The following is a 23141-nucleotide window of genomic DNA, read 5'->3' as shown; positions in this document are numbered from 1 at the left end:
ACTAGTTCATTCGCGTCTATTTTGTACGCGAAACAGTAAAAAAAGAAAAAAAATATTTTTACTATTTTTCTAACGTTTATACGCTTTTTATAAATGAAGACCCAGCCACAGATAATGCTGTGAGGACTCGATTCCGATAGGCGAAAGCAAAGCGCGAACACCCTGCAAAAGGCCCATATCTCCCAAAAAACAGATTCGAGTGCGGAAAATGATGTAAAACGGGGGGAAATCTAAACCTGAAAGGCCCCACACAGCACAGCCACAAAATGGAAAGGTAGGTCAATGTGTGGGCGACCGAGGAGAGTTTAAATGTGTCTCTCAGAATACCCAATTCGAATGTGGAATCATTTGGTAAAAGTCGAGTTTATAGGCGTGTGAAAAACAATGGACATTTTCGAGCGGAGAGCTCCAAAATTAAAAGTCTCCTAACCTCAAAAGAGCTTTTACACAGTACGTGTACGTGTGTGCTAGTGTATGTGCATGTGTGTGCGACTGAAAGTGGTTGTGACTTTTAGGTGGGGAAGGGAACGAGAGGGGCGATCTGAAGGCAACGTGTTAGTGGAAAAACTGCTTTTGAAAAAAAGGAAAAATATCCCCCAAAAAGCCCGCCCAAAAAAGGTCAGTCCGGAATCCTGGCGATCTCTCCTCCGTTTCGTGTTTTATCTTATTGGTAAAGTTATCAGTAACTTCTTTAGTTGCGAGTAAAACACATGTAATTTGGCGAGAAAGTAACACGCTGTCAATTCAACAAAAAAAAAAGAGAGATATCTGAGTGCTCCATGTGTGTGCGAGTTGTGTTGGCCTTTCTGTGCGCGTGTGTGTGGTGGGCGGAGAGCGGGGGGCGCGCCAGGTAACTTGTCCGGCGGACGTAAAAACCAGCGTTCAAATATATAAAAAGTTACATGCAGCGCGCGCGTATTTATTTTGTTTCAAAATGCATAATAATTAATGCTCTTAATCGCCTCATAGTCGATGTTTTTATACCCTGAGGTTTATAAAATCTAAGGAGGATTTTGCTTATGATCATCCGATTTGGATCTAAAATTTGTGTGATGATGATAAAGGAGTAATAAGCCCTTTAGGACACAAAATGGATTTCAATCCGTTTCACTAAAAAGGCATAAATAGAACCGTTGGAATGTATGAAAAGAGGGCTGCAAGGGGAGGAGGTGGAGCTGGGAGCCCAGCTATCAAAGTGTGTCAGCTATTGAATAATTTAGATTTATAATTTCGCATTTAGGTATTTCGTATGTTTTGGGAATTCCTCACATATTTTTGCATACCAAAAAGCCAAGCCGCCGACTCAACTAATCCCAATCTCCGTTCTCCAAACCCAGGCACTAGCAGCTACAAAATCAAAGAAGCGCCCAAGATGAGCATGTCGTGGCATTTTTGAAGCATCGATCTTAGTTTGTTAGCCAGCTTTCTGTTCAAGTCACCAAGGTACCACAGTCTCCCTGTACTATTCCATCAGATTCAACTCAGCTCCGAGTCCCGAGTCCAGGCTACCTAATCCCAGCAAGAGCAGTCCATGATGCATATCAAAAGCCTGCCCCATGCCCATGCCGCTGCTACGGCGATGAGCAGTAACTGCGACATCGTCATAGTGGCCGCCCAGCCCCAAACCACCATAGCAAACAGTAATAACAATGAGACGGTCACCCAGGCCACGCATCCAGCTCACATGGCGGCGGTCCAACAGCAGCAGCAGCAACAACAACAACAACAACAGCAGCAGCAGCAGCAGCAGCAACAACAACATCATCAGCAGCAGCAGCAACAGCAGTCGAGCGGACCACCCTCTGTGCCACCGCCACCCACGGAACTCCCCTTGCCCTTCCAGATGCACTTAAGCGGGATCTCGGCGGAGGCGCATAGTGCCGCCCAAGCAGCGGCCATGGCAGCTGCCCAGGCTGCAGCAGCTCAAGCTGCTGCGGCGGAGCAACAACAACCACCGCCACCGCCTCCACATCTGACGCACCTGACCACGCATAGTCCAACAACGATCCATAGTGAGCATTATCTGGCCAATGGACATAGCGAGCATCCCGGTGAGGGCAACGCTACCGTAGGCGGAGGGGGAGCTGTCCGCGAGCCGGAGAAACCCTTCCACTGCACCGTCTGTGATCGTCGCTTCCGGCAGCTAAGCACACTGACCAACCACGTAAAGATCCATACTGGCGAGAAGCCCTACAAATGCAACGTTTGTGATAAGACCTTCCGTCAATCGTCGACACTGACGAACCATCTGAAGATCCATACGGGCGAGAAGCCTTATAACTGCAACTATTGTCCCAAGCATTTTCGACAGCTGAGCACTCTGGCCAACCATGTGAAGATCCACACGGGTGAGTGATGAAGTGAGTTATTCTACGATATTGACCAAAACTAAATGTTCTCCTATTTTTTAGGTGAAAAGCCTTTTGAGTGCGTCATCTGCAAGAAGCAGTTTCGACAGTCCAGCACGCTCAACAACCACATAAAGATCCATGTCATGGACAAAGTCTACGTTCCTGTTAAGATCAAAACAGAGGAGGAGGAGGGGTGACTAGGACGAATGCCGTTGGCGGCACACCACCATCAGCACCAGCAGCAGCAACACCATCACCACCATCAACAGCAGCAGCATCAGCACCACCCTCCGTCCCAGCAGCAGCAGCATATCGACCAGCGAGGAGTCACCATCACCACGTTGCCCTCCGCCACAACAGTGGCCCAGCATCACCAGCAGCACCAGCACATTCAGGATGGCTCGCCGCACCATCATTTTAATGTGGCCGCTATAGGTGATTTATCCAGCGCTATGCAATTGGGCGCTGTGACGGCGGACGGGAGCTTTGTGACCATGGGCGGCGTTGTGGTGGGCCGCATCCAGCACACACGCGAGGAACTGCAGCAGCTTGGGGTGATCAAGGTGGAGTCACCATCGAATGGTGGTACAACCACTACGTCAGCGGCGGCGGAAACGCAACGCGAGGGATGAGTCGATGAGCTGCTCCTCGAGTATATGCTCAAGGAGGAGAATGTAGATGACGAGAATGAACAGGAGCAGGATTCGGAAGTGGAAGCGGATGTAGTGGAAATTCAGAAGCAGAAAGAGGAGCAGCGATCGAGCTAGAAGTGAGCCATGTTTGGTGTGTACGCTTACGTTGTTGTTAGTTGTTTAATTGTAGCGAACATTGTTGTTGTTGTTAGGGTTTAAATGTGTGACTAAGAACTTACCAAGATGAATGTATAGCAAACGCTTCAAAAGTAGCTAAACGAAAGGCGCCAACACCAGCACCCAGAGCTCCCAAACCGTTAACAAAAAAAAGAAATACTAAAATAATAGTAAAGCTAAACAAAAAACAGATGAAAGACCTTAGCACAGAGTTGTCTCTTTAGCAGCGCACCCCATCTCACATTCACCACCCTCTCAGCCCCTGAAATAGATTAAACCACTCTCTACTCAATTAAATAATTCTAACCCTAACTAGAGTGAAAATAATTTGCTAATAGTAAAAGTAAACTAAACCCGTAAAAAGCAAAAAGTCATTGCGTGTAAGAAAAACAACTAAAATGCTTCCCGAAGTGCGAACCTGTTTCAGATTTTAAATTTGTCAATCCGACTCACTTTTAAATTGTTTAATTTAGCATTTAAAGTTAAAAATTGTTGCACAACTCAAAGTTGGCAACGTTTTTTCGCCATCTTGCAAGGGCGTGTTTTGGTCTGGGCTAACACAAATACAATTTGTTTATAAAATTTATAGCTTAATTATTTAACTCCGTAAACTTATCAGCAAAACTTAAACAAAAATATCCTGAACAGAATACGGCAAACAAAAAAATTCTAATAGTGTTAAGTGGTCGAAACTATCTAATTAGCTCTTAGTCCCTAGAGAGCCATAGTTTTAAAATCAGCGTTTTGTTAATTTTAATTGATTAGTCTTAGTAGTTTTAATTTCAGCATTGGCATAATTTGGAAACACAAAAGCTGTCACTATGGCCTTCGCTTAAATATTAGTTAATGAAGTAAACACAAAGTAACGCTAATTAATTCATAACTAATTACGATTGTGAAATAGGAAAGCAACAAGTTCTGTACAAAGCCCAACTCCAATTTGTATGTATAAAGCGAAAGCAGCGGCGTTAAGGAGAGAGTTTAACTAAATTGTAAACGAAAACCTTTTTAAAAAAGAAAATAATATTTTCTAAAAATACAACATGTGACTTTTTATGTTACCCCTTTATTTTATGTAACCCTTGGTTTCCTCACAGCTTGATTGTCCTTTCCTTTTGTTTTCAATCCCTGGTCGCCTTTAATACCTTTAAAAACTGCAGCAAGGGTCAAACAGAAAAGACTCCTGTATCAAGTTCCTATAGATTTCAAAGCGCAACAAAAATGGAAGTCCCCAAATGTATACGAATCAATTTCAAGCCGGGAAGTCGAGATACATTCAAAGAAACCTAGCCTATATGGAATGAATATTAAATAAATGTTGATAAATGTGTAGTGTTAACAAATACAAATACAAAACAAGACAGCAGAAACGAAAAACAAATCCCAACCTAGCAGAGTATGAATCCGCTTGAATCCGTACTATGACTTTCGAAGCCCTGAATGCAGATCGTCACTAGGATCTAAGACTCCTAGAGTATTAGATAGGTCGCTTTAACATGAAAGCCTAATACAGAATGCAGATGCAGTTCGGATTGTGGCATTGTGGCAGCTTCTCTAACCCTCCCCAGCGTATGCATAAACTTAATATATAAGTGAAGTAGTGAGATTAGCATTTAAGACCATAATTTAATGATAGTTGAGTGTGTAAAATGTAAAACTGCAAAGAATTTAGACATACAATGAACAAAGACAAGAATCGTTAGGCAATTCGAGGTGGCAGAAGGATGAGTAACTGCAAAAAAACCAACAAGCAAAAGGCTTAAAAACAAATCGCGATAATATTGTATAATTATACACATATATATTTATTAATGTATGTATGTACATGCGCAGTAGCTGTATTTATATGTAAATGTGTACGTAATTGTGTATTTAGTTACAGCATAAATATATATTTGCAACGGAGAAATACAGAAACGGAAATTATGACAAATGGCAAATGAATCAAATGCATTCTTATTTAAAACCATTTAGAATACTTCAAGTTAACACAAGAAAAAACAAAAAACTTTTTACACACTGATGTATTCCATAAGCTTAAAATAACTAAGTTTGAACTTTCGGTACGTTATTCCTTAACGTAGGTGAGCCTCGTATATAAAATAATTTTATGGGCACTCAGATTCCCCCCGATTCAAAGGACTCGGGTTCGCCAATGAAGTTGTTCAGATAGATTAACCAGTCCGACACATCGACCTCTTTGTAAACGTCGATTTGAAGTAGTCGTCTCAAAAATCTCATCTGTCGGACATCCTCGCCATAGCGCACACACATCTTGGCCATATTGATTCTGGCCACCGGCAGATTTACCTTTGGCTGACCTTTAAATATCTTATTGTTCATGTACGCGTCCCAGGTGGGTACCTTCTCCTCTAACGTATCTAGCCTGAACACCGGCGCTTCGGTTACAACCATTTCCGCAGAACTGATCCTCGCAGTCAATGGCTGCACGAGCTCCTTGCTCTTTAGGTACTTCCAGAAGCCTTCAAGATTTAACCACTTGTCGTAGTCTTTTAAGGCGTTAAGAAGTAATGCTAGGTAATCCTCACGAGACAACTGCTCGTCGTCGTCATCCGCAAACTCACTTTTTAGTTTGTACTTTATCCATTGACGAGCTCTGAATTCTTCGACAACCTTCTGCGGTCCAAATGGAAGTTTTTTGGGAAAGGAAAAGATCCTCAAAAAGTGGTCAGTGAACTCGTAGCGGAGATATGGGTGGTCCAGCAGCGGAATAGTCTTTAGGTAGGTGCTAATCTGTTTGGGATTCTGTGATCTAAAAATCTTGAAGAAGTCTGCGATGAGCAGACGTGTTTTGCGTCCCAGGCTCGGATAGATTACAGCACTATCCACGTATTTTAGCTCGGCAGTATTGCTTACCTCGATAATGAGAGAAACAAGGCGCTAATAGAACGGAAATAGTTACATAAAGCTTTAAACCCAAAACATGACAAGCCTACCTGGAGAATTCTCTGGCGTTCTGGGAACATGGACTTGGCCACTGCCTGTCCATACAGCCTCATAATTTGCTTAACGATGTCGGTTAGACGCGTTTCTGCCGACATTCCAAATACAATCGAGGCAAATGACTTGAAGTTCTCCTGATACAACTCCGACTCCGACTGCCTAAACCTGTTATGATCCAGCCAGGAGAGGAACTCCATTTCCAGTACCCACGTGAGCATATTCAAGACATCACATAGCCGTGCCAATCGGACGGCGGGTGACATTCTCTTAAAGTCATCCAGGCAAAGCTTCCCACTCAGCCAGTCATACTGCTGTACATGTCGTAAAAATACCGTCTCCTGTGACATATTCGCATCCTCTTCTTCTGAAAAATTAAACACAAACTTTTCATAGAATTTGGTATTTTGCCGTATTTCTTCATCGCTGCAATGCGTGAGATTTTCCTCAAAAAGATCCAAATAAAACTGCAACTTTTGGGGAGTATCGCTTGAACGTATATGACGTAAGGCAGGACTCTTAACACCAAGAAAACTCAAGTAGTAAGGACGCAGTGCTGTCCAGCAGGGAGGAAAGGCGTCGACCAGAAGAAAGAAGGTGCGTATAAGCTTGTTGTAGGTGTCGCCCAGCTCCTTCACGCTTATCTCTTTGGCAATTAGGATCTGCATAAGGGATTTACAATATTATTACAATGTGACAGCAGAGAATTATATAATTAACCATGGCCATATCTATCAGTCTGTCAAAGACTCCTTCGCCTGGGTAGACACCCTGCATGACCATCATCTCCAAGATGTCCAGGAATGTATCGTAGTGCTGGCCATGCAACGTGGTTCGCAGCGCCTGAACGGCCGTAAAATTGGGGCCATTCGGGAGCACCGAGCACCGATGTCTTTCGGTGCACAGGCTAGTATTGTAAAGACACTTGGAAACACATGCTCCCGGAAGACGATCCTCGGTCTTCATGTACAGATTTGAGATCAAGATCCGAAGGTTCCACTTCCAGTTTAGTTTCTGGGGAGTAGCATTTAACGGAGCAGGACATTCCTTGGTTCTCTTGAGGTGCCCCTTTCTAGGGGAAGCCTCCACCGGGTCCGCCTGAGGTTTGACTTCCGACTCTAATTTTGATCTGCCGTCTAATTTGGCATTTGATTTTGCACATGTTTTGGTGTCTGATTTGGTATCTGATTTGTTAGTATCCGATTCGGCATTTGACATGACGGAGGCCATTTCCACGTCCGAATCCGGCGGTGGATAGAAAGGAACCGTTAATGGATTTATGGTGGCATGTATGCTATCTGAGTTCCTTGCAAAACTCATTAATACTTCTCTTTATTGGAATCCATTTCAATACCGGTGAGCATTTACTATTCTTCAGGTTCTCTTTTTCAGGATTCCGTTCACTATATAGACGAGTACTCCCGTTGTGTAGTTATTTGTGGTGGACATCAGAAAGCGTAAACAGTAATTAAGCTAGAATTTCACAAGTATTTAAAACGCAATTTGTTTTTCTTTTGCCGGTGATAATTTAAGTGTGACCGTTGATAGACCGCCTAAAGATATCTGAACGGTAAAACAATCGATACTAAAGGGTCTAACGGTTTTTTCATCTATGCGATAACATCGAAATTAAGTGGAGTCAAAAGTATAAAAAGTATGTAAAGGCCAGAAGGAAGCGTTTCCGACCATGTAAAATACAATATATATATCAATAGCCACACCCACAAACAGCCCACAAACAGCCCAACTTTGTATATATTTTTTCTACCAATATTCTACTACCTGAGTAACGGGTATCTGATATTCGGGTACTCGACTATAGTATTCTCTTTTGTTCTGTTTTATTTTCATACCTATTATTTGTCTAGATACACACATACACATACATATGTACTATATACGTTGAAAAGTTAGTAACAGGTAGAAGAAAGCGTTTACGAATCTATATATCTTTTTGTATGGCCGTATAAACGTCGGGATCTCGGTAAGAAAGAAAGTTAAAATTAAACAAGCAGATTCTAGAAACTCCGGCATAGTCTCAGAAGATTGCCATTCCCACAAACCGCAAATAACAGATATTTGAGATATTTGAGATATTAGATATATATTTTTATTAAAGTCTTTACATTTAATATCCTAGGCTAAACATTTTCAATTTATTCCTAGGCAATATTCTATGGAGTGTATCTCGCTTTTGGCTGCAGATCGCAATATGTAATTCCAGGTCCTAAGCAAGAAGCAAAGCCCATTAAATGAGGTAGAGTGCTTTGTTCGTAAACTCCAGTGAAGAGATGAGACCATGGACCTTAAAGAAGATATAAAAAAAATTTATAAATTTAAAAAGTTTTAATTTGTAGTGAATATAGATTATATAGATAACTTCAAACTAATCTAGACATTAAACTTCAAACCCAAAAAAAAAACATGGACCTCCAACTCACCATGAGCATAGACGGCCACATCGCCACCGCCGTGAGTCTCCTCGGTCATGGGAACTCCATGCGGATACATTGCATCCGGATTGGAAAAGTCCAGGGTACGAAGATCTACGCGCTCCACCTCTCCATCCGTCGATTGATAGAATCTCTCGTAGGCCGGGCCGTTGGCATATGAGATGGCCGTGTAGGGCAGCTGGTCCACATTACTCAGCTCGGAGTTGAGTCCTACTATGCTGTTGTTTACATCCGGATATCCGCTGATCGTGACCGTGTGTCCGTGGTCCGCACTCACCACGATTAAGGTGTCCCAGGGATTTGTGAGTTGTCGTGCCTTTCTTACTGCGTCCGAAAACTGGACGGTTTCATCCAGAGCTTTCTTGGCCTTGGTCTCATGATGGGCATGATCGATTCGACCTCCTTCCACGAAAAGGAAATACCCATTTGGATCTCGGGAAAGGACATTAATAGCCGCCGCCGTCATCTCGGGTAGTGTGGGTGTGTCTATGCTGTCGTCCATGTGGTAAGCCAAGTGAGAGGCATTGAAGAGCCCCAGCAGGAAGTCAGTGTTCTGCGGATCGTTGTTCAGAAGATCCGTTCGATTAAACACCACCTTAGCATTACCCGGCTTAGTTTGTTGCCATTCCTCGATGAGGTTCCTATTATCCAACCGCTGACCCTTGTTTCCGTACACATCGGTCGTGGTATTGGGCAGGAATTTAATAGTCCCTCCACCCATTACCACCCGCAATCGCTTGCCCACCTCTCCGTCTATCAATTGCTGGGCGATATCCGGACAATTTCCCGGATTTTGACCCAACTTCGTCACGTCGTAGTCGCTCTCGAAATCGCGGTTCGAGGTGTGCGCATAAACCCCGGCCGGACTGGCGTGGGTAACCCGAGTGGTGGTCACCAGTCCGGCGGATTTGCTTCCTTTAAGCGCCCAGGCGGCGATAGAGGACAGCCTGTTCTGTGGCAAGCGCGATCCTTTGCAGTCATTCAACTCCACATCGGCGGTCACTCCGATGGTCAGATAGTTTGCCTTGATCCCAGACAGGTAGGCCGATGCTGTGCAGGCGGAGTCAGCCACTTGTTTATTGGCGCAATAGGTCTACAATGAAAAAAGTTGTTAACGGAATTCCTAAATTGATTAGCAATTTATTGGGACTGCGAAGGACTTCGTGTACTTCAAACGAAGACTTCTTAATAGTGCAATAATATAATTAATATATAAAATGTTTATAGTGTAGGTTTTGCTTGCAATGCCTTTGTATATTGTATTTTTATAAATAACTTGTTGAGCCAAGCAAAATAATAATATTAGTATTGATTATTTTATTTTAAGCCATATATTATGGCTTGAAATAAGAACATACGTACCTTTGACAGACCCACATAGTTGAACTTCTCGAACTCCAGACGATTCCGCTCGCCCACGACTCCACGCAGCTGTCCATCGAAGATCCTTCCTGCGGTTACGGTGGGAACGGACATCCCATCGCCCAGAAAAAAGATTACATTCTTGGCACGGTACTGGTTTGGTGGAGTGGATAGCTTATTGTAGAGCGTGCGCTGGGCGTCGTGGAACCAGAACTCCTTGCTCTTCAATTCGGAAATGGAGTCTAGGTCCCAGGATTGCTCTGAAAGGGATACAATTCAACCTTTTTACAGCACAAATTAGGAATTCATATTATTCAGATTTATTGAAACCTCTATTATTACTAGCTGATATGCATACATATTTCAAGTACAATCTCAAGAATTTATAAATTCCAAGCACATGTGTCGTTTTACAAAACAAAAGCAAAAACACGAACACAATTGCCATTGTTTTTAACTCCACTTTCGAATTAATCATTAAAAAGGGAAATTGCTTTCAGAAGAAAGCACTTTAATAGAAGGCCGCAAGAAACGTATTGAAATCAAGCACTAATTACATAAAACTATTATTATTATCCATTTTATTTTATTATATCCAGTTTCGTCAAAACATTTCTCCTACGAAAATTTGATATTTGATAGCTCTTTTGGTGGGGTGTCAAATATTTAATTAAATTGACGAGTATTTTGCTAACACCTTTATACTCCATTTAGCACTTGATTAATCAATTCTGCATATGTTTTGAGTTTGCTTTCGGCCAGGTGCACTCTCACTCTTTTTTCATTATTTCATTTGGGCCCGTTTTTGATCTCGACTTGTCCATACGCACCTGGCCCATATTTGTACTGGCTGCTACACGCCGTGAGTTGGAGGGCAAGAGCCACAAAGAACCGGAGAGCACTCATCGCACGGAATTTTAATGAACTAACTTTCGACTGTTCGGGGCGTTACGAAGTCTACGGATCGACTAAGCGGCATTTCGGAATGGAAGGCCTATTTATACAAGTCCAGTAAAACTGGGCCCGAAAATGCGAGTCGCATTACCAAGAACATTGAGACAATAAATTAAAACCCGTCCCTGTATTAGAAAGCTTCTAAATTAACTTACCGACCGGAATTTCTGAATGAAAGGAAGGCATTAATGCCCTTTTTTAAATGATGCAGCAAACACAGCTGAGATTCAAATGACATCTTCCCAAAATCAGGTTCCTTGCATAGGTCATTTGCATAATATCTTTCGCAGTAGGAGATGATGTAATTAGTGGATGCATCGAAACAGCCTAGTTCATTCCAATATTAAAGTTCATTGACCCTGGCTAACACCGGATACTGATAATAATCTTCAATATACTGAATTAATTACAATCGTTCTTGCTTTTGTTGTTATCCAATTGATGCATTTATTTTGTCTACCAGTTGTTTGATTTTTAATGGAAAGTAATAATCTTCAATGTTTTTTTCTGCTCAACAGGTTTTAAATTATATTTTTATCCTGGGTTGTACATTGTTAAATTTTAAGAAAATTTAAATGACATTCTGGATGAGCTAAAGATTATTGTATATTTATTATCTTACAAAATTGGGAATGTATTTATAGAATCGAGAAAAACTGCCAGAAATTTATTTATATGTTTTCATAGGGTATATGTATACTAACTCTTTAATTTTGGAGGAAATGTTGTAACATAATACATAATAATAATAAACATTATATCGCTTAATTTTATACATGCATCGATTTTTAATAGTTACATACTTAATTTTAGGTACTTCATTTAAAAACAAGAGAGAATGCGAGTTTCCCGACTCTCTTATACCCGTTACTAAGCTAGTGGAAGTCCGAAGGAGAAATTTCAACACTTACAGTTGTTGGCGGTTTGTGGGCGTTAGAGTGGGCGTGAAAAAAAAATTATTGCAAATTTAGAAGACTAAAAGAAATGTGAAAAAATATTAAAATATTTTAAGGAGGTTTGTGGGCGTTAGGGTGGTCAACCAACTTGCGCTTCATCTATGTCTCTGAAACCTGAATGCTTAATCTCAAATCTCTACGTTCTCGACGTTTATATGGACGGACAGACGGACGGACAAGCAGACATGGTCGACTCCGTCTTTGACGCTGATCAAGAATATATATACTTTCTATGGTCCGAAAAGCTTCTTTCTGCATGTTACATACTTTTCAACGAACCTAGTATACCCTTTTACTCTACGAGTAACGGTTATAATTATTTGGTTTTATAGCACATAACTATTCGAATGCCGCGCCAAATATCGATATCGTTTTAGTGCTGTAAAGCGTAGCAATGAAGTTCTGCAAAACATCTGTGTGCCATTAACGCACTATGGCACTTTTAGGTGTTATTCGAAAGTGGCTTTCTCGCAAGTTGGCAGTTCAGTTCCAATTGTTGTAAAAACCCAGCTAATATTTCAGTTTTGCGAGCATTTTGCGGACTTAAATCAACAAATTATAGATTGCGAAACGCGTAAAAAGTGCAAAGGAAATGCTCTAAGATCAAGGTCATAGGCGAAGGTCACCAACGGCAGCTAGGGCAACCACAAACGGTTAGTGATTGCGCTTCAAACAAAGGGAATGTGAACTGCAAACATTCCGACAAACTAACAAACAATCACGAATATAGAACCCAGAACCTGGCTGCGACGCAGAAAAAGTGAATGTGATATCAGTGGGCCACAGGGCTAATTCGATTGTCTGTCTTGTTCGCTTTTCCAGGAAAAACTTGTCTCCAGCGATAATTCGAAGGTCACCAAAGTGTCTGCCTACGAAAGCATGGACCTTCAGCATATGGAAAATGGCCTAAGTGGCGGGGGCGGAGGAGGTGGTCTCAGCGAAATAGATTTCCAAAGGCTGGCCCAGATTATAGCCACCAGCATCCAGAAGGTGCAGCAGAATGGTAAGTGGTGTCTAAGCACTTGCCAACTTTCGCCTATGACTAATCTAGGTTGCTGTCTCGTTCGCAGTGTCCACGATGCAGCGCATGGTCAATCAACTGAACACGCCCCAGGATTCTCCGGAGCTCAAAAAACAGCTGTAAGATGATTCTCATTACGATCTCTTGGTTTGGAATTTAAAATCTTCCCCATAGAGAAAACCCATTGCAGAAATACATCGATAAATTGAACATCTGTCAGACAAATCATAAGTTCATAAGACCTTGTGCAGATCTTTAGAATAACCTTACTTACAATACGTTAAAAAAATCTTCTAAAACACCTTGTTATATAGTTTGGTTGATATAACCGACCACAGAACCAACAGAACAGTATAATTTTTGCATATGAAATGTAGTCATAGCCTTTGAAAGTTAAAACGTATCAGCCCCGTGTGATTCACCAATCAAATCTATGTAAAACACAAATGAAAATAACAATCCCTTACCCCAACAGCCACCAAATAATGACCTACACCAACCAGCTGGTGACCGACACAAACAATCAAATAAACGAGGTGGACAAGTGCAAGGAGCGCCACCTGAAGATCCAGCGGGATAGGCTCGTGGACGAGTTCACGGCGGCATTGACCGCATTCCAGGTTTGTTTTTGTTCTCGAAGATAAGCAAATGGCTTTGTGAGTCATGCTGATTGTTTATCATTGGTATTTTCAGGCCGTCCAGCGCAAAACGGCGGACATCGAGAAGACGGCGTTGCGGCAGGCGCGCGGAGATAGCTACAACATCGCCCGTCCACCCGGCTCATCGCGTACCGGCAGCTCCAACAGCAGTGCCAGCCAGCAGGACAACAACTCCTTCTTCGAAGACAACTTTTTCAATCGCAAATCAAACCAACAGCAACTGCAAACTCAGATGCAGGAGCAGGTGGACCTGCAGGCCCTCGAGGAACAGGAGCAGGTCATCCGGGAGCTTGAGAACAACATTGTGGGCGTAAACGAGATATACAAAAAGCTGGGCGCTTTGGTCTACGAACAGGGACTGACTGTAGACTCAATCGAGTCGCAGGTGGAACAGACTAGCATTTTTGTCTCACAGGGAACGGAAAACCTGCGCAAGGCGAGCTCTTACAGGGTAAGCGCCTTCCCTATAAGGTTTTCCCTTAATTATTATAATTTATTTTTCAGAACAAAGTGCGAAAGAAGAAGCTGATTTTGGTGGGCATCCTGAGCGCCGTGCTGCTGGCCATCATCTTGATACTCGTCTTTCAGTTCAAGAACTAGAGCCAGCCGGCCAATCCGAATATTCAAACCAAACTAGTTAAATGTTGTGAAAAGACAAGAGTTTCCGCATGAAGGCCCCTAACCCCATAATAACCCATAATTCCCCACCCACTCCTTTGGACCTTAGGCGAGATTGTGGCTTCAATCCTTAATCCAACTTCCAATACTGGCTAAATCGCAAAACTCGAAGACAAAGATTGAGTGTTTCCAGGAGTATTCACCGGCACGTGCATATGTTATATTTGCTTTAAAAAATATCTTATATTTTATGTGTACTGCTTTTATTATTACGCACCCTGTATATTGATTATTAGTATTGATAAACAACTGTTGGCTTTAAATTCTAATTATGTTCCGAAATTCATTCGCCAGCGCTTTGTATTGTATTGTATTTAGAGTTAAGAGGCAGAGGAAGCCATATATGCGATGGCATACACACATGTACGAAAAATGAAATAATAAACATGAAAATCGATCCTGCGTGCGTTGAAAGCACTTGGAGCACTTCATTTAGGGCCCGACCTGAATGAATCAATGAATGGAACTCGCCAGCTCTTTTGGGCATTCGGAAAAGTGCACGATCATCGACTCCTTCTTGGCTTAGTGATCATTAAGATTTCGTGTTGGCCATTGTTACGCATGCTTTAGCGGCTTAGGAGCTGGACCTCCAACTCCCGTCCCGATCTCGATCCCAATACCAATCCGACTGGGTGTTCAGCGCACACTCTCCTCTGGCACATTAATGCCGCGACAGACCTGGATGCGGTGGACCCACTTCAGCTTGCTGCATCGTTGAGGTGTGTCAGCCGCAGCTAAAGGGTTTCCTCGTCGCCGGACCCCATCTTCCTCCGCATTTGGAATTCCAACTCCGCTGGCCTGCATACAAATTGAGTTTAAATTTTTTGCCAATTCACTGACATTGATAGTTCGTTTGGGCATCATTTGTGTGGTGGCTTCTTATCCACTTGTTGGCATCGAGTGGTTTTCTCGCATGCATTTAAGTGCAGCTCATTTCCTTCTCGATCTCGCCCCGGGGCTCGCCAACAATCATTTCCCGCCAAGTCATCCAGTTATTTCTGGCCCAAGTCGATTCGGATACCTGCCCTGCGGTACGCGGGGTATATTGAATCAATCAGTAAAGTGGATTAGGTATTTCAAAATGTGAAAAGGTATATTGTTATCAAATGGAATATAAAGTTTATGGGTTACTAAACATCTTATTTTAAATTTGGGTGTTTTGTAAACAATTATTATTATCTGAATTCTGTTAATGAAAAGCGAATATTTATATATTTTTTTAATTAAGGCAATAACATGAAATTAATCATTTAAGTAATCTGAATTTTAAATCTATATATTTGCTTATAAATTTTATTATTGTAGTGTCAACCGTAAACCATTATAAATATAAATAACAAAAAATTTGCAGTTCGCAGAGTATCTGAAAATAAGCTTGTGGGAATTCTTGACCATTTTCTGGTTGTTTCTTTTGGGCCGCTTGGCTGTCAGTGGCTGTCCAAATACGTCACCGAAACGCCCGACCACATCGATTGGGAATTATTGATTACTCGTCCGTGGGGGCCAAGGGTTAGACTCCGATCGTTGCACAGGCATCACGGCCTAATCACATCGATTATGACTACATGTGGCACTTGGCAGGTCGGTCAGTGGACAATCCGGGACCAAATCCCGACCCGGGGCCATGGGTCACGTTGCGAGCTCGAGTGGCGGAGGAGTTGGACATTAACAGAAACTATGCACACCTACATGGCCCTTGGAAACAGCAGGTAGTCTGGTAGCCTGGTAGTCTGTTAGTCTGGTAGTCGTGGCCAAAAGGCTGTTGTTTGCATAGGCCGGAATCGCTAAACCTGGAACCATGATAATATTGACATCTTCGGTGGTCGACGGCCACAGCCACCGAATCTCATTTGCTCATTTGCTCATTTGCAAAGTCATTTTGTCCAAATAAATCCAGCCTCCGTCTTTGGTGATTTTCCCAACACAATGTGCGAACACAAGCCGCATGTTTTGACTTTGGATGACAGTAGAACGGCCAGTGGAAATTCCCAAACTTGCTAAGCGGTGGATTGACTTACCAACTTGCTAGCCAGGATTTTGGAATTTCTGGCCTGGGAAAATTGAAGTTTAGACCGAGGGAAAACTGTGAAATGGCAATCGCGCATATCTTCCGGTTTCTAAACCCCGATAATCCCTGCACGTTTCGCACGTTGCTTTACGATCAGCTCCCTTCCATAACTCTGATGAATGTAGTAATGATTTGGTAGTGCGTGGTGAATAAACATCCGGTTGTGGCATTTCCCAAATCAATAAACTTATTATTATCCCATTTCCAACTCGCTACCACGCCCCCCATTTTATTTGGAAAAATTCTTAATTAAGCGTTTTTATGAATGGAAGACGTAGTGCCAATGCCCCTCGATTCCTCTTTTCTTACAGCGTCTTAAGTGGAATTACTTGCGGAGAAGTGCTGTAAATCTTTTGAATTTTTATTAAAAACAAAAATGCCAAATCAAAAGTTTCGTTTGATTGTTCTGTTTTCACCTGTTGGCGGGCGGCAGGGGGTACAGCACCTGATGCCCAACACTTTCGACAGTTTTATTAATGAAATTCGCAGAAAAAGTTTCCCACTGATGTGCTGCCTCTCCCTTTCACTCGGAGTGGTTTTCCACGATACGAGTATCAGTTTTTCCTTTATACAGAGGAAAAAACAATTCGTCTAATCCAAAAAGCATTATATATATGTATATGTAAATTAATGAAACTATTTATTTATATCATACTACTGTTGTTCTGTTAACCCTGTTAATTGAAATTGGATTATTTATAAACCTAAGAGGAATTATATTCATCCTTCACCTTTCGATTTAATATCTTCATATTCCCATTTTCCCTTACTGCATATAAAATAAATTATTGTGACAATGTAAGGCTAAAGGTGCAACATTATTTCCTGTGTAGCTGCGAATTTATGAGCTGTTTAAGAAGACTCCCCCCTGCACCTCCCTTGGCCCACTAAGACCGCCAAACCCCCCTTTTCTCCATCTGGTAGCTGGTGCGCAGTGCGCACACTTCTAAACAAATTGGGTGTCAAAAAGTGCGCACATTTCAAAAGATTTAACCGATTTGCAGGCAGCGCTCGCTGCTCTTTGATCTTGGCCGCCCCAAACGGCAGACGCCGCCGGTGCCCGTTTATGTGGTTGCCACTGTGGCAGCACAGTGGAGCCTGCTGCTGCCGCTCAGTGGCAAGTGCCCCACCGGAGCACAGTGGGCACTACGCCTTATGCCAAATTAGGTTTCGGGCACTCCAAATATCAGGCCATACGAGATCAAAATGTATTTCCATTTACAGAACTGAAATTGTCTATAATAAAGACAAGCACTTGACCTTATGCCATCCACACAGATAGGATTCAGGAGAACTATATACTAAATCATACTACACGATATTTTTGGAATGTTGATAATATTAAAATGTCAATATATCATCAAAAAATTATTAGGGTCAAGCGAACTATCACGTTAAATGACTTTTTTCAGGATCGTCAAGGGATTAATATGTGATTTTCTGCAGATAATGATCTAAGATATTACCTTGTGCTTATCAGCATGGTAAGCTGAAATCATCTACGAAGCAATTAATTTCAGTTGCAGCTACTGTAGCACCCACTGTAGAACTCTAGCTACTCTGCTCTTCGCTCAATATAAACACGCTCGACTATATCTTTTATCTGATTCACTTCATACACACACCACGCGCCCGGCGAACTGTGTGAGAAAAGCGTCAACACAGCAAAAAGATAGCGAAAAATGAACAATTTCCCGAGCCAGGGGCGCTGAGGCTGTTTTTTATAACAATTTGCAGGGATCTTTGAGGGCCCCATACCACCGACGGGGCTGGGATTACGACTACAAAGAGATCGTCCATAAATTCGAGCGCATCCGAAAATCGAAATAGCATTCGCAACTGTAACGGAGTATTGAGACATGTGAGGCCGCAGACCGGGATTAGAGTCAGTCTGACGGACAACTGAGGCTGGCGATATAGTCGATATATAGGGATGCCAGTGCCACCGTGCTCGAGTTCTGACATCCTATTGTGTGCGATTTGTGCGAGGATTCGGGGAAGGTGTCTCTAATGCGTCGTGGATGGAGTATCTACTTTTTGTGGCCCATTTGCCGATGCTCTGTTGTGTAATTGTTTGTTTACGAATTGGCAACAAAAGCCAGACAAAAGGCCACGGCCAGGGCGAATTTCGTAGTTCATAGGGTTCAACCACACGTACCAAAAAACAAAAAAAATGGGTCGAAAGCTGCAATAACAAAATGATCATCATCGGATGATCAGCCTCATCTGCAAGCGTGTAGATATATATCTCAATTTTCCAGACCCCGACCCCGATGGCTGTCAAATTATTTCTGGTTGGCTCGTTGATCGTTTTTTGATTGTTTCTTTTTCCAAAACGCCTTGTTTTTCTTCCTTTTCGCTTTTCGCTTTTCGCTTTTCCGCTGGCGTTTTCCACCCCCACTAATTGTGGCTGACATTAATGTCACTCTGTATTAAATATAGCCCATCGCCGATTTGCAGGCCTTCTCCTCCTTCTGGCCGCTCCATTTCATATTCGGGAGTAAGGGCCGTGACTTATGAGGGGACCCACCCATCCATATAGGGAGGATATCTGGGAGGATCGGGGGGCCTGCTCCTCGGCAACGTGTTGACAGCAAGTGACAGACACATTCATTAGGCGGAATGATTCATATTCGAAGGCAGGGAGGGTTGCCGTGGAAGTGGAGATGGAAGTGGAAGAGATCCGACAAATGGCAGACTAATTTGAGGAGCATTAGACCAAGTGATTTAGGGCTTCGATTTGCGGCTAGTTGGACTCTATCAATAAGATGGATCGTTGGGATTTGTCCGGGCATGTTGTTAGTTGATTTGGGATAATTTATGGGCCATCATTGATTTCGATTGCCTTGGCAATTGCAAATCTTTATATAAATATAAAAATCGGATTTGTTTTCATTTTGAATGAGCGAACAACTCCTGAATATTAACCTATTTCGGTGTAATTGGTTATTAAGATTTATTTAAAGAACAAGTATCACTCTATAATTCTATTTTTTTTATATTATATTTCATCAATATGTTCTTACATTTAACTATAGGTTTTCAGATATGGGGTATGATGACACCCCCACATTGTTCAGTACATGAATGCGCCAATCTCAATCGACTTTCCATCACCCAATAAAATCCAACTCCCCTCACTTTTCTCACTCGAAATTACTCGCATTTGTGTGAGGCGCAATCTCTCGAATATTTTCCACTTATGGAGCGAAATGGCAAACGGTCAAACCAATTATGGATTACGTCCTCAAGTCCATATGCGCGAATAATATTTACACAGTAAATAGTGCCGGGCGGGGACTCCAGGGTCCCATGGCTCCGGAGGGATTTCGAGCGGTCATGGGGAAGTCACCCATCATCATTTCGTATCTCGCAATTTCGCAATTTCGCATGCAAGCCGTGGGCGCAGCTTGGACACGAAACGGGCGCGGCCAAGTAGCCGCCGGATGCTTGGCCAAAAAGGGCGACAATGCGAAAAATTGTGCAATCGATTGGAGGGAAGGCCGAGACCAGAAACCTCGGAAGTGCGATACGGATGTGGTTGGTGGAGATTGGCTCTGGATTGGCCAGGCCATATGTTAAATCAAAGAAGAAATCAGGAGTGGGTCTGCGCCGCTCGCCTGGCTGCTGTATCCATATATCCTGATTGTTTTTTATCCATAACAAGCCGCAGGCTACAATTTATAATAGACTCCCACATATACGCCACATACATATGTACATACATACATTTATGTGTGCGGAGGAGTGTCTGTGCTTGAGTATCGTATCTATGGCTCACAGGTGCCGGAGTTCACAAGCCAAACGGTTTTTTCTTCGTATTTCTGTGGAAATTCAATGGAATTTCGGAACGGGCATTCCCAAAAAACGGTGCAGGGAACTACTGCCCCATCTGCGATCAGTAAATTATACAACAAAACCTGTCCCACTGCGGACTTAGGACTTAGAGACCGATTCAAATTCAAGTGTCATGATATTTTTGGGCGAGCACACACACAAAATTTGTCGCCGGGTTTCCTCAAGTGGCCACCAGACCAAGACCCAATTCCAATTCCAATTCCGATTCCTACACTCATTTTCCAATCGAAAACCCAAGCCCAAGTCACTCCAGACTGCCGGGCACCACGACTGTGGACGTCATGCCCTAGCCCTCATCACACTATTTGCTCATGTTACATCTCCTGCAGCCGATCGGACCCAGACCAAGGCCCTAACATTGTCTGGGGATAGGGAACAGTGGTTCTAACTAATCAAACAATATATATTCACAAAAAGAAAAATTATATTTATTATAATCGCTTTTTATCATTCATGTGGAAAAGAAATGTTTATTAAATGCAAATCTTGAATATTTGACCACTAATCTGATATGTCTTTATACAGATTAATGTTTAAAACTTTTTCAGTTTTCCAGCCTCAGAACCACTGTAACTTAACTGCCCCTGGTGGCTTCTTTTATCGCTCGAGCCGAAGACCCGATTGGATGATCTTGGGCCTGCTCCTCGCACTTAATTGTTGGTCATGCACTGACGCTGCATTTATTTATGGTTTTCTTAATGAGTCTCATATTTATTACACAGTGGACGGGTGGACTGACGGCACGGGCAAAGTCATCCAGATCCACATCCACATCCACATCCACATCCCCATCCACATCGATATCCATAGCATGGTTTTGGGTCAGGGGAAATACGTGTCGCATTTCATTAACGGGCTTGGAACTGGGATGTCCCATCGAAGGCAAGAGTTCGTAAAATATATCGAGTGTAATTTGAATATGCACTTGAAATTGCATGGAAATTATTTGTCGCGTTGGACTTAACACTTATTCCGGTCGGAAATGACCGTACTTGGATGCGGTTGGTATCGGATTTGAATGGGCTCGGGTCATTCGGGTATATTTGTTTTGGGACTTTCTTTCGATGCAGTCCTCGAGATGAAACGGGGAAGTGGGTGTGTCGGAGAACATGATCGATTTTCCGGCCTTTACAGATTTCATTTGGCGCATAACCCAATTACAGATGCATCAAATTTTGGCTACCAAGATAATCCTCAACGGAAGGGCAAACAAGTAGTTTCCTTTCGAGGTCTATAATCTAGAACGCTCGGACGTCTGCTGGGAGTCAATCCTTCCCACAATCAATTAAAACGCATCCTTCCCCACAAGCTAGTCGTCGTTCCACACCTTTGAGCCCACCCTTTTTGGCCAACCATGGCAACTGAATTGCCGCTGGGCCAAAACAGATAACATTGTAACATTGAATTTTCTGCATATAAATGAATTAATTTTCTGCCGACGCATCCTCGAAGCTATATGGCCCCGTCTCCATCTCCGTCTCCGGCTCTGACTCCGGCCTTTGTCCTGTCGCCGTATCAGCAGACTGCCACTCCCATCCCAATGCCTTCCAGTCTGCAGGCATTGTGTACCGGGCTAATTTCCATAAACCCCCCTTCTTTCGAGTAGAAAGAGCCGAGAAAGTCGCAACGCCATTGTTATGCTAAAGTTCGCCCTGCGAATTGCGAAAGGGGTTGCTAAGTCTTAGCCACGCTCGAAAACCGGGCTGCTGGCTGGGGGTAGGAAAAAAACCGAAGACCACCGGGCTCGAGTGGGAATCCGAGTGGGAATCCGCTAAAAAACTAAACTAGCCAGCGGCCCGGAGAGGATAAGCTCACCACCAAACCAAATTGTTGCACAAATGTCTTTCGTGGAATCCCGGCCAAACAGAAGATCCGAATAATGGACTAGAAAGGAGCAGCCCGTGTAAGCACCTTAAATGTCGGGGCCGTAGCGCCCCTGAAACCTGCCTTCCTTTATAGGTAAACACGGACAGAAATCGTTACAAATTTGCAGATATAGTAAGAAAATGTAAGTACACTGTAAAACGCGAAATGAGGAAGGAAGAACTTTTTTCCTAACAGCTCCCATTTGGTGATGGTTTTAATCGATTAATAGTATTTTCCAAGTACTAAAATATTCGCATTCTAAATTAATTTAACAATTATTAAACACTTATTTCTGCCGGTGTAGGGATATTGGCCAACTGCAGCTACGCCACTACCATTATCCCAGGAACCTAATCGTGCGTGAGTAAGGGGAGGATCGATCTTTCTCCGGCTGAGCTGCTTAGGTTATTGTGCAGTGTTGCCTGCAATTGCCTGTGAAATTGCAATGAAATGCGAATTGCATTAGGCCCGAAACAGTAGCAACTGGAAAGCCGTGGAAACTGGGGAAACTGTGGAAACTGTGGAAACTGTGGAAACACCAAGGGAAGATCGACGCCCCGGCAGTCCTGTCAATCAAAATAGATCGCTTACGGATAAAACTCGAGGGAGGGGGGCAGTGCGTGTAAGGTGTTCGCTGTCAGATTTCCTCCAAAAAGAATCGCCATAAATATTATACGCTTCTCGAAACTTTATTTTATGGCTGTGCCAACAATGGCCAAAACCCAAAACGAGCTGTGGGAGAAGAAAAAGTAAAATAGAGAAATTACCAGCGGAATGGAACGCCGTTAATTTACGAGATATACTCCCCATGGTTTCCCAGTTCTATTTGCTCCATTTTGTGTATACAAATCGGGAGAGGGCAGAGATCGGATCGGATCGGAGCATTGGTTCTTGGACTGCGGCAAGTCTTCCATTCGACTGAATTTGAAATAAAACACACTGCACCTAGTAGAAAGTGTCCAGGGGCGGATTAGGGGGTGGCCATCACCATAAATTTGCTGATGGGTGATAACATAGTGGGTAACCATTAACTGAAGAAGCCTTCCTAACGATTTTAAGATAATGTGGTACAATAGTATTATAATAGAACAGTGCACAACAGTTTTAGTTTACTTTTTCAGTATGCATCTCCATAAGGAAGTCCC

General features: G+C 42.9%; 4 protein-coding genes across 5 annotated transcripts; 2 read left to right on the top strand and 2 right to left on the bottom strand.

Moving 5' to 3' along the window:
- The first annotated feature begins 480 nt into the window (after positions 1 to 480).
- Positions 481 to 4202, top strand: LOC120447916 (adult enhancer factor 1). The gene is given in 3 exon segments (XM_039629568.1): positions 481 to 618; positions 1338 to 2348; positions 2412 to 4202. Coding segments are annotated over 2 exon segments (1389 nt in total). The 5' UTR covers positions 481 to 618; positions 1338 to 1531; the 3' UTR covers positions 2984 to 4202.
- Positions 4203 to 4944: 742 nt separating this feature from the next.
- LOC120447915 lies at positions 4945 to 7666 on the bottom strand. 2 transcript variants are annotated; one of them, XM_039629567.1, is made up of 4 exons: positions 7476 to 7665; positions 6842 to 7305; positions 6118 to 6783; positions 4945 to 6061 (listed from the first exon to the last, which is right to left on the bottom strand). In XM_039629567.1, the coding sequence occupies exons 1-4, from the start codon at positions 7483 to 7485 to the stop codon at positions 5279 to 5281; spliced, it is 1923 nt and encodes a 640-aa protein (XP_039485501.1). In that variant the 5' UTR covers positions 7486 to 7665; the 3' UTR covers positions 4945 to 5278. The 2 variants fall into 2 exon arrangements, with proteins under 2 accessions (XP_039485501.1, XP_039485499.1); XM_039629565.2 differs by having other exon boundaries at positions 6842 to 7666.
- Positions 7667 to 8287: 621 nt separating this feature from the next.
- LOC120448549 (alkaline phosphatase) lies at positions 8288 to 10891 on the bottom strand. The gene is made up of 4 exons (XM_039630602.2): positions 10767 to 10891; positions 9937 to 10196; positions 8563 to 9667; positions 8288 to 8426 (listed from the first exon to the last, which is right to left on the bottom strand). The coding sequence occupies exons 1-4, from the start codon at positions 10840 to 10842 to the stop codon at positions 8296 to 8298; spliced, it is 1572 nt and encodes a 523-aa protein (XP_039486536.2). The 5' UTR covers positions 10843 to 10891; the 3' UTR covers positions 8288 to 8295.
- Positions 10892 to 12314: 1423 nt separating this feature from the next.
- LOC120449461 (syntaxin-7) lies at positions 12315 to 14601 on the top strand. The gene is made up of 6 exons (XM_039631933.2): positions 12315 to 12499; positions 12669 to 12849; positions 12917 to 12986; positions 13343 to 13487; positions 13561 to 13977; positions 14031 to 14601. Exons 2-6 carry the CDS (start codon positions 12726 to 12728, stop codon positions 14124 to 14126), a joined length of 852 nt encoding a protein of 283 aa, XP_039487867.1. The 5' UTR covers positions 12315 to 12499; positions 12669 to 12725; the 3' UTR covers positions 14127 to 14601.
- Positions 14602 to 23141: the final 8540 nt, after the last annotated feature.

Source organism: Drosophila santomea, chromosome 3L (assembly GCF_016746245.2).
Source record: "Drosophila santomea strain STO CAGO 1482 chromosome 3L, Prin_Dsan_1.1, whole genome shotgun sequence".
Lineage (NCBI taxonomy): Eukaryota > Metazoa > Arthropoda > Insecta > Diptera > Drosophilidae > Drosophila > Drosophila santomea.
Note: the sequence above shows the minus strand (reverse complement) of the source record. Positions and strands in the feature narration are given on the sequence as shown.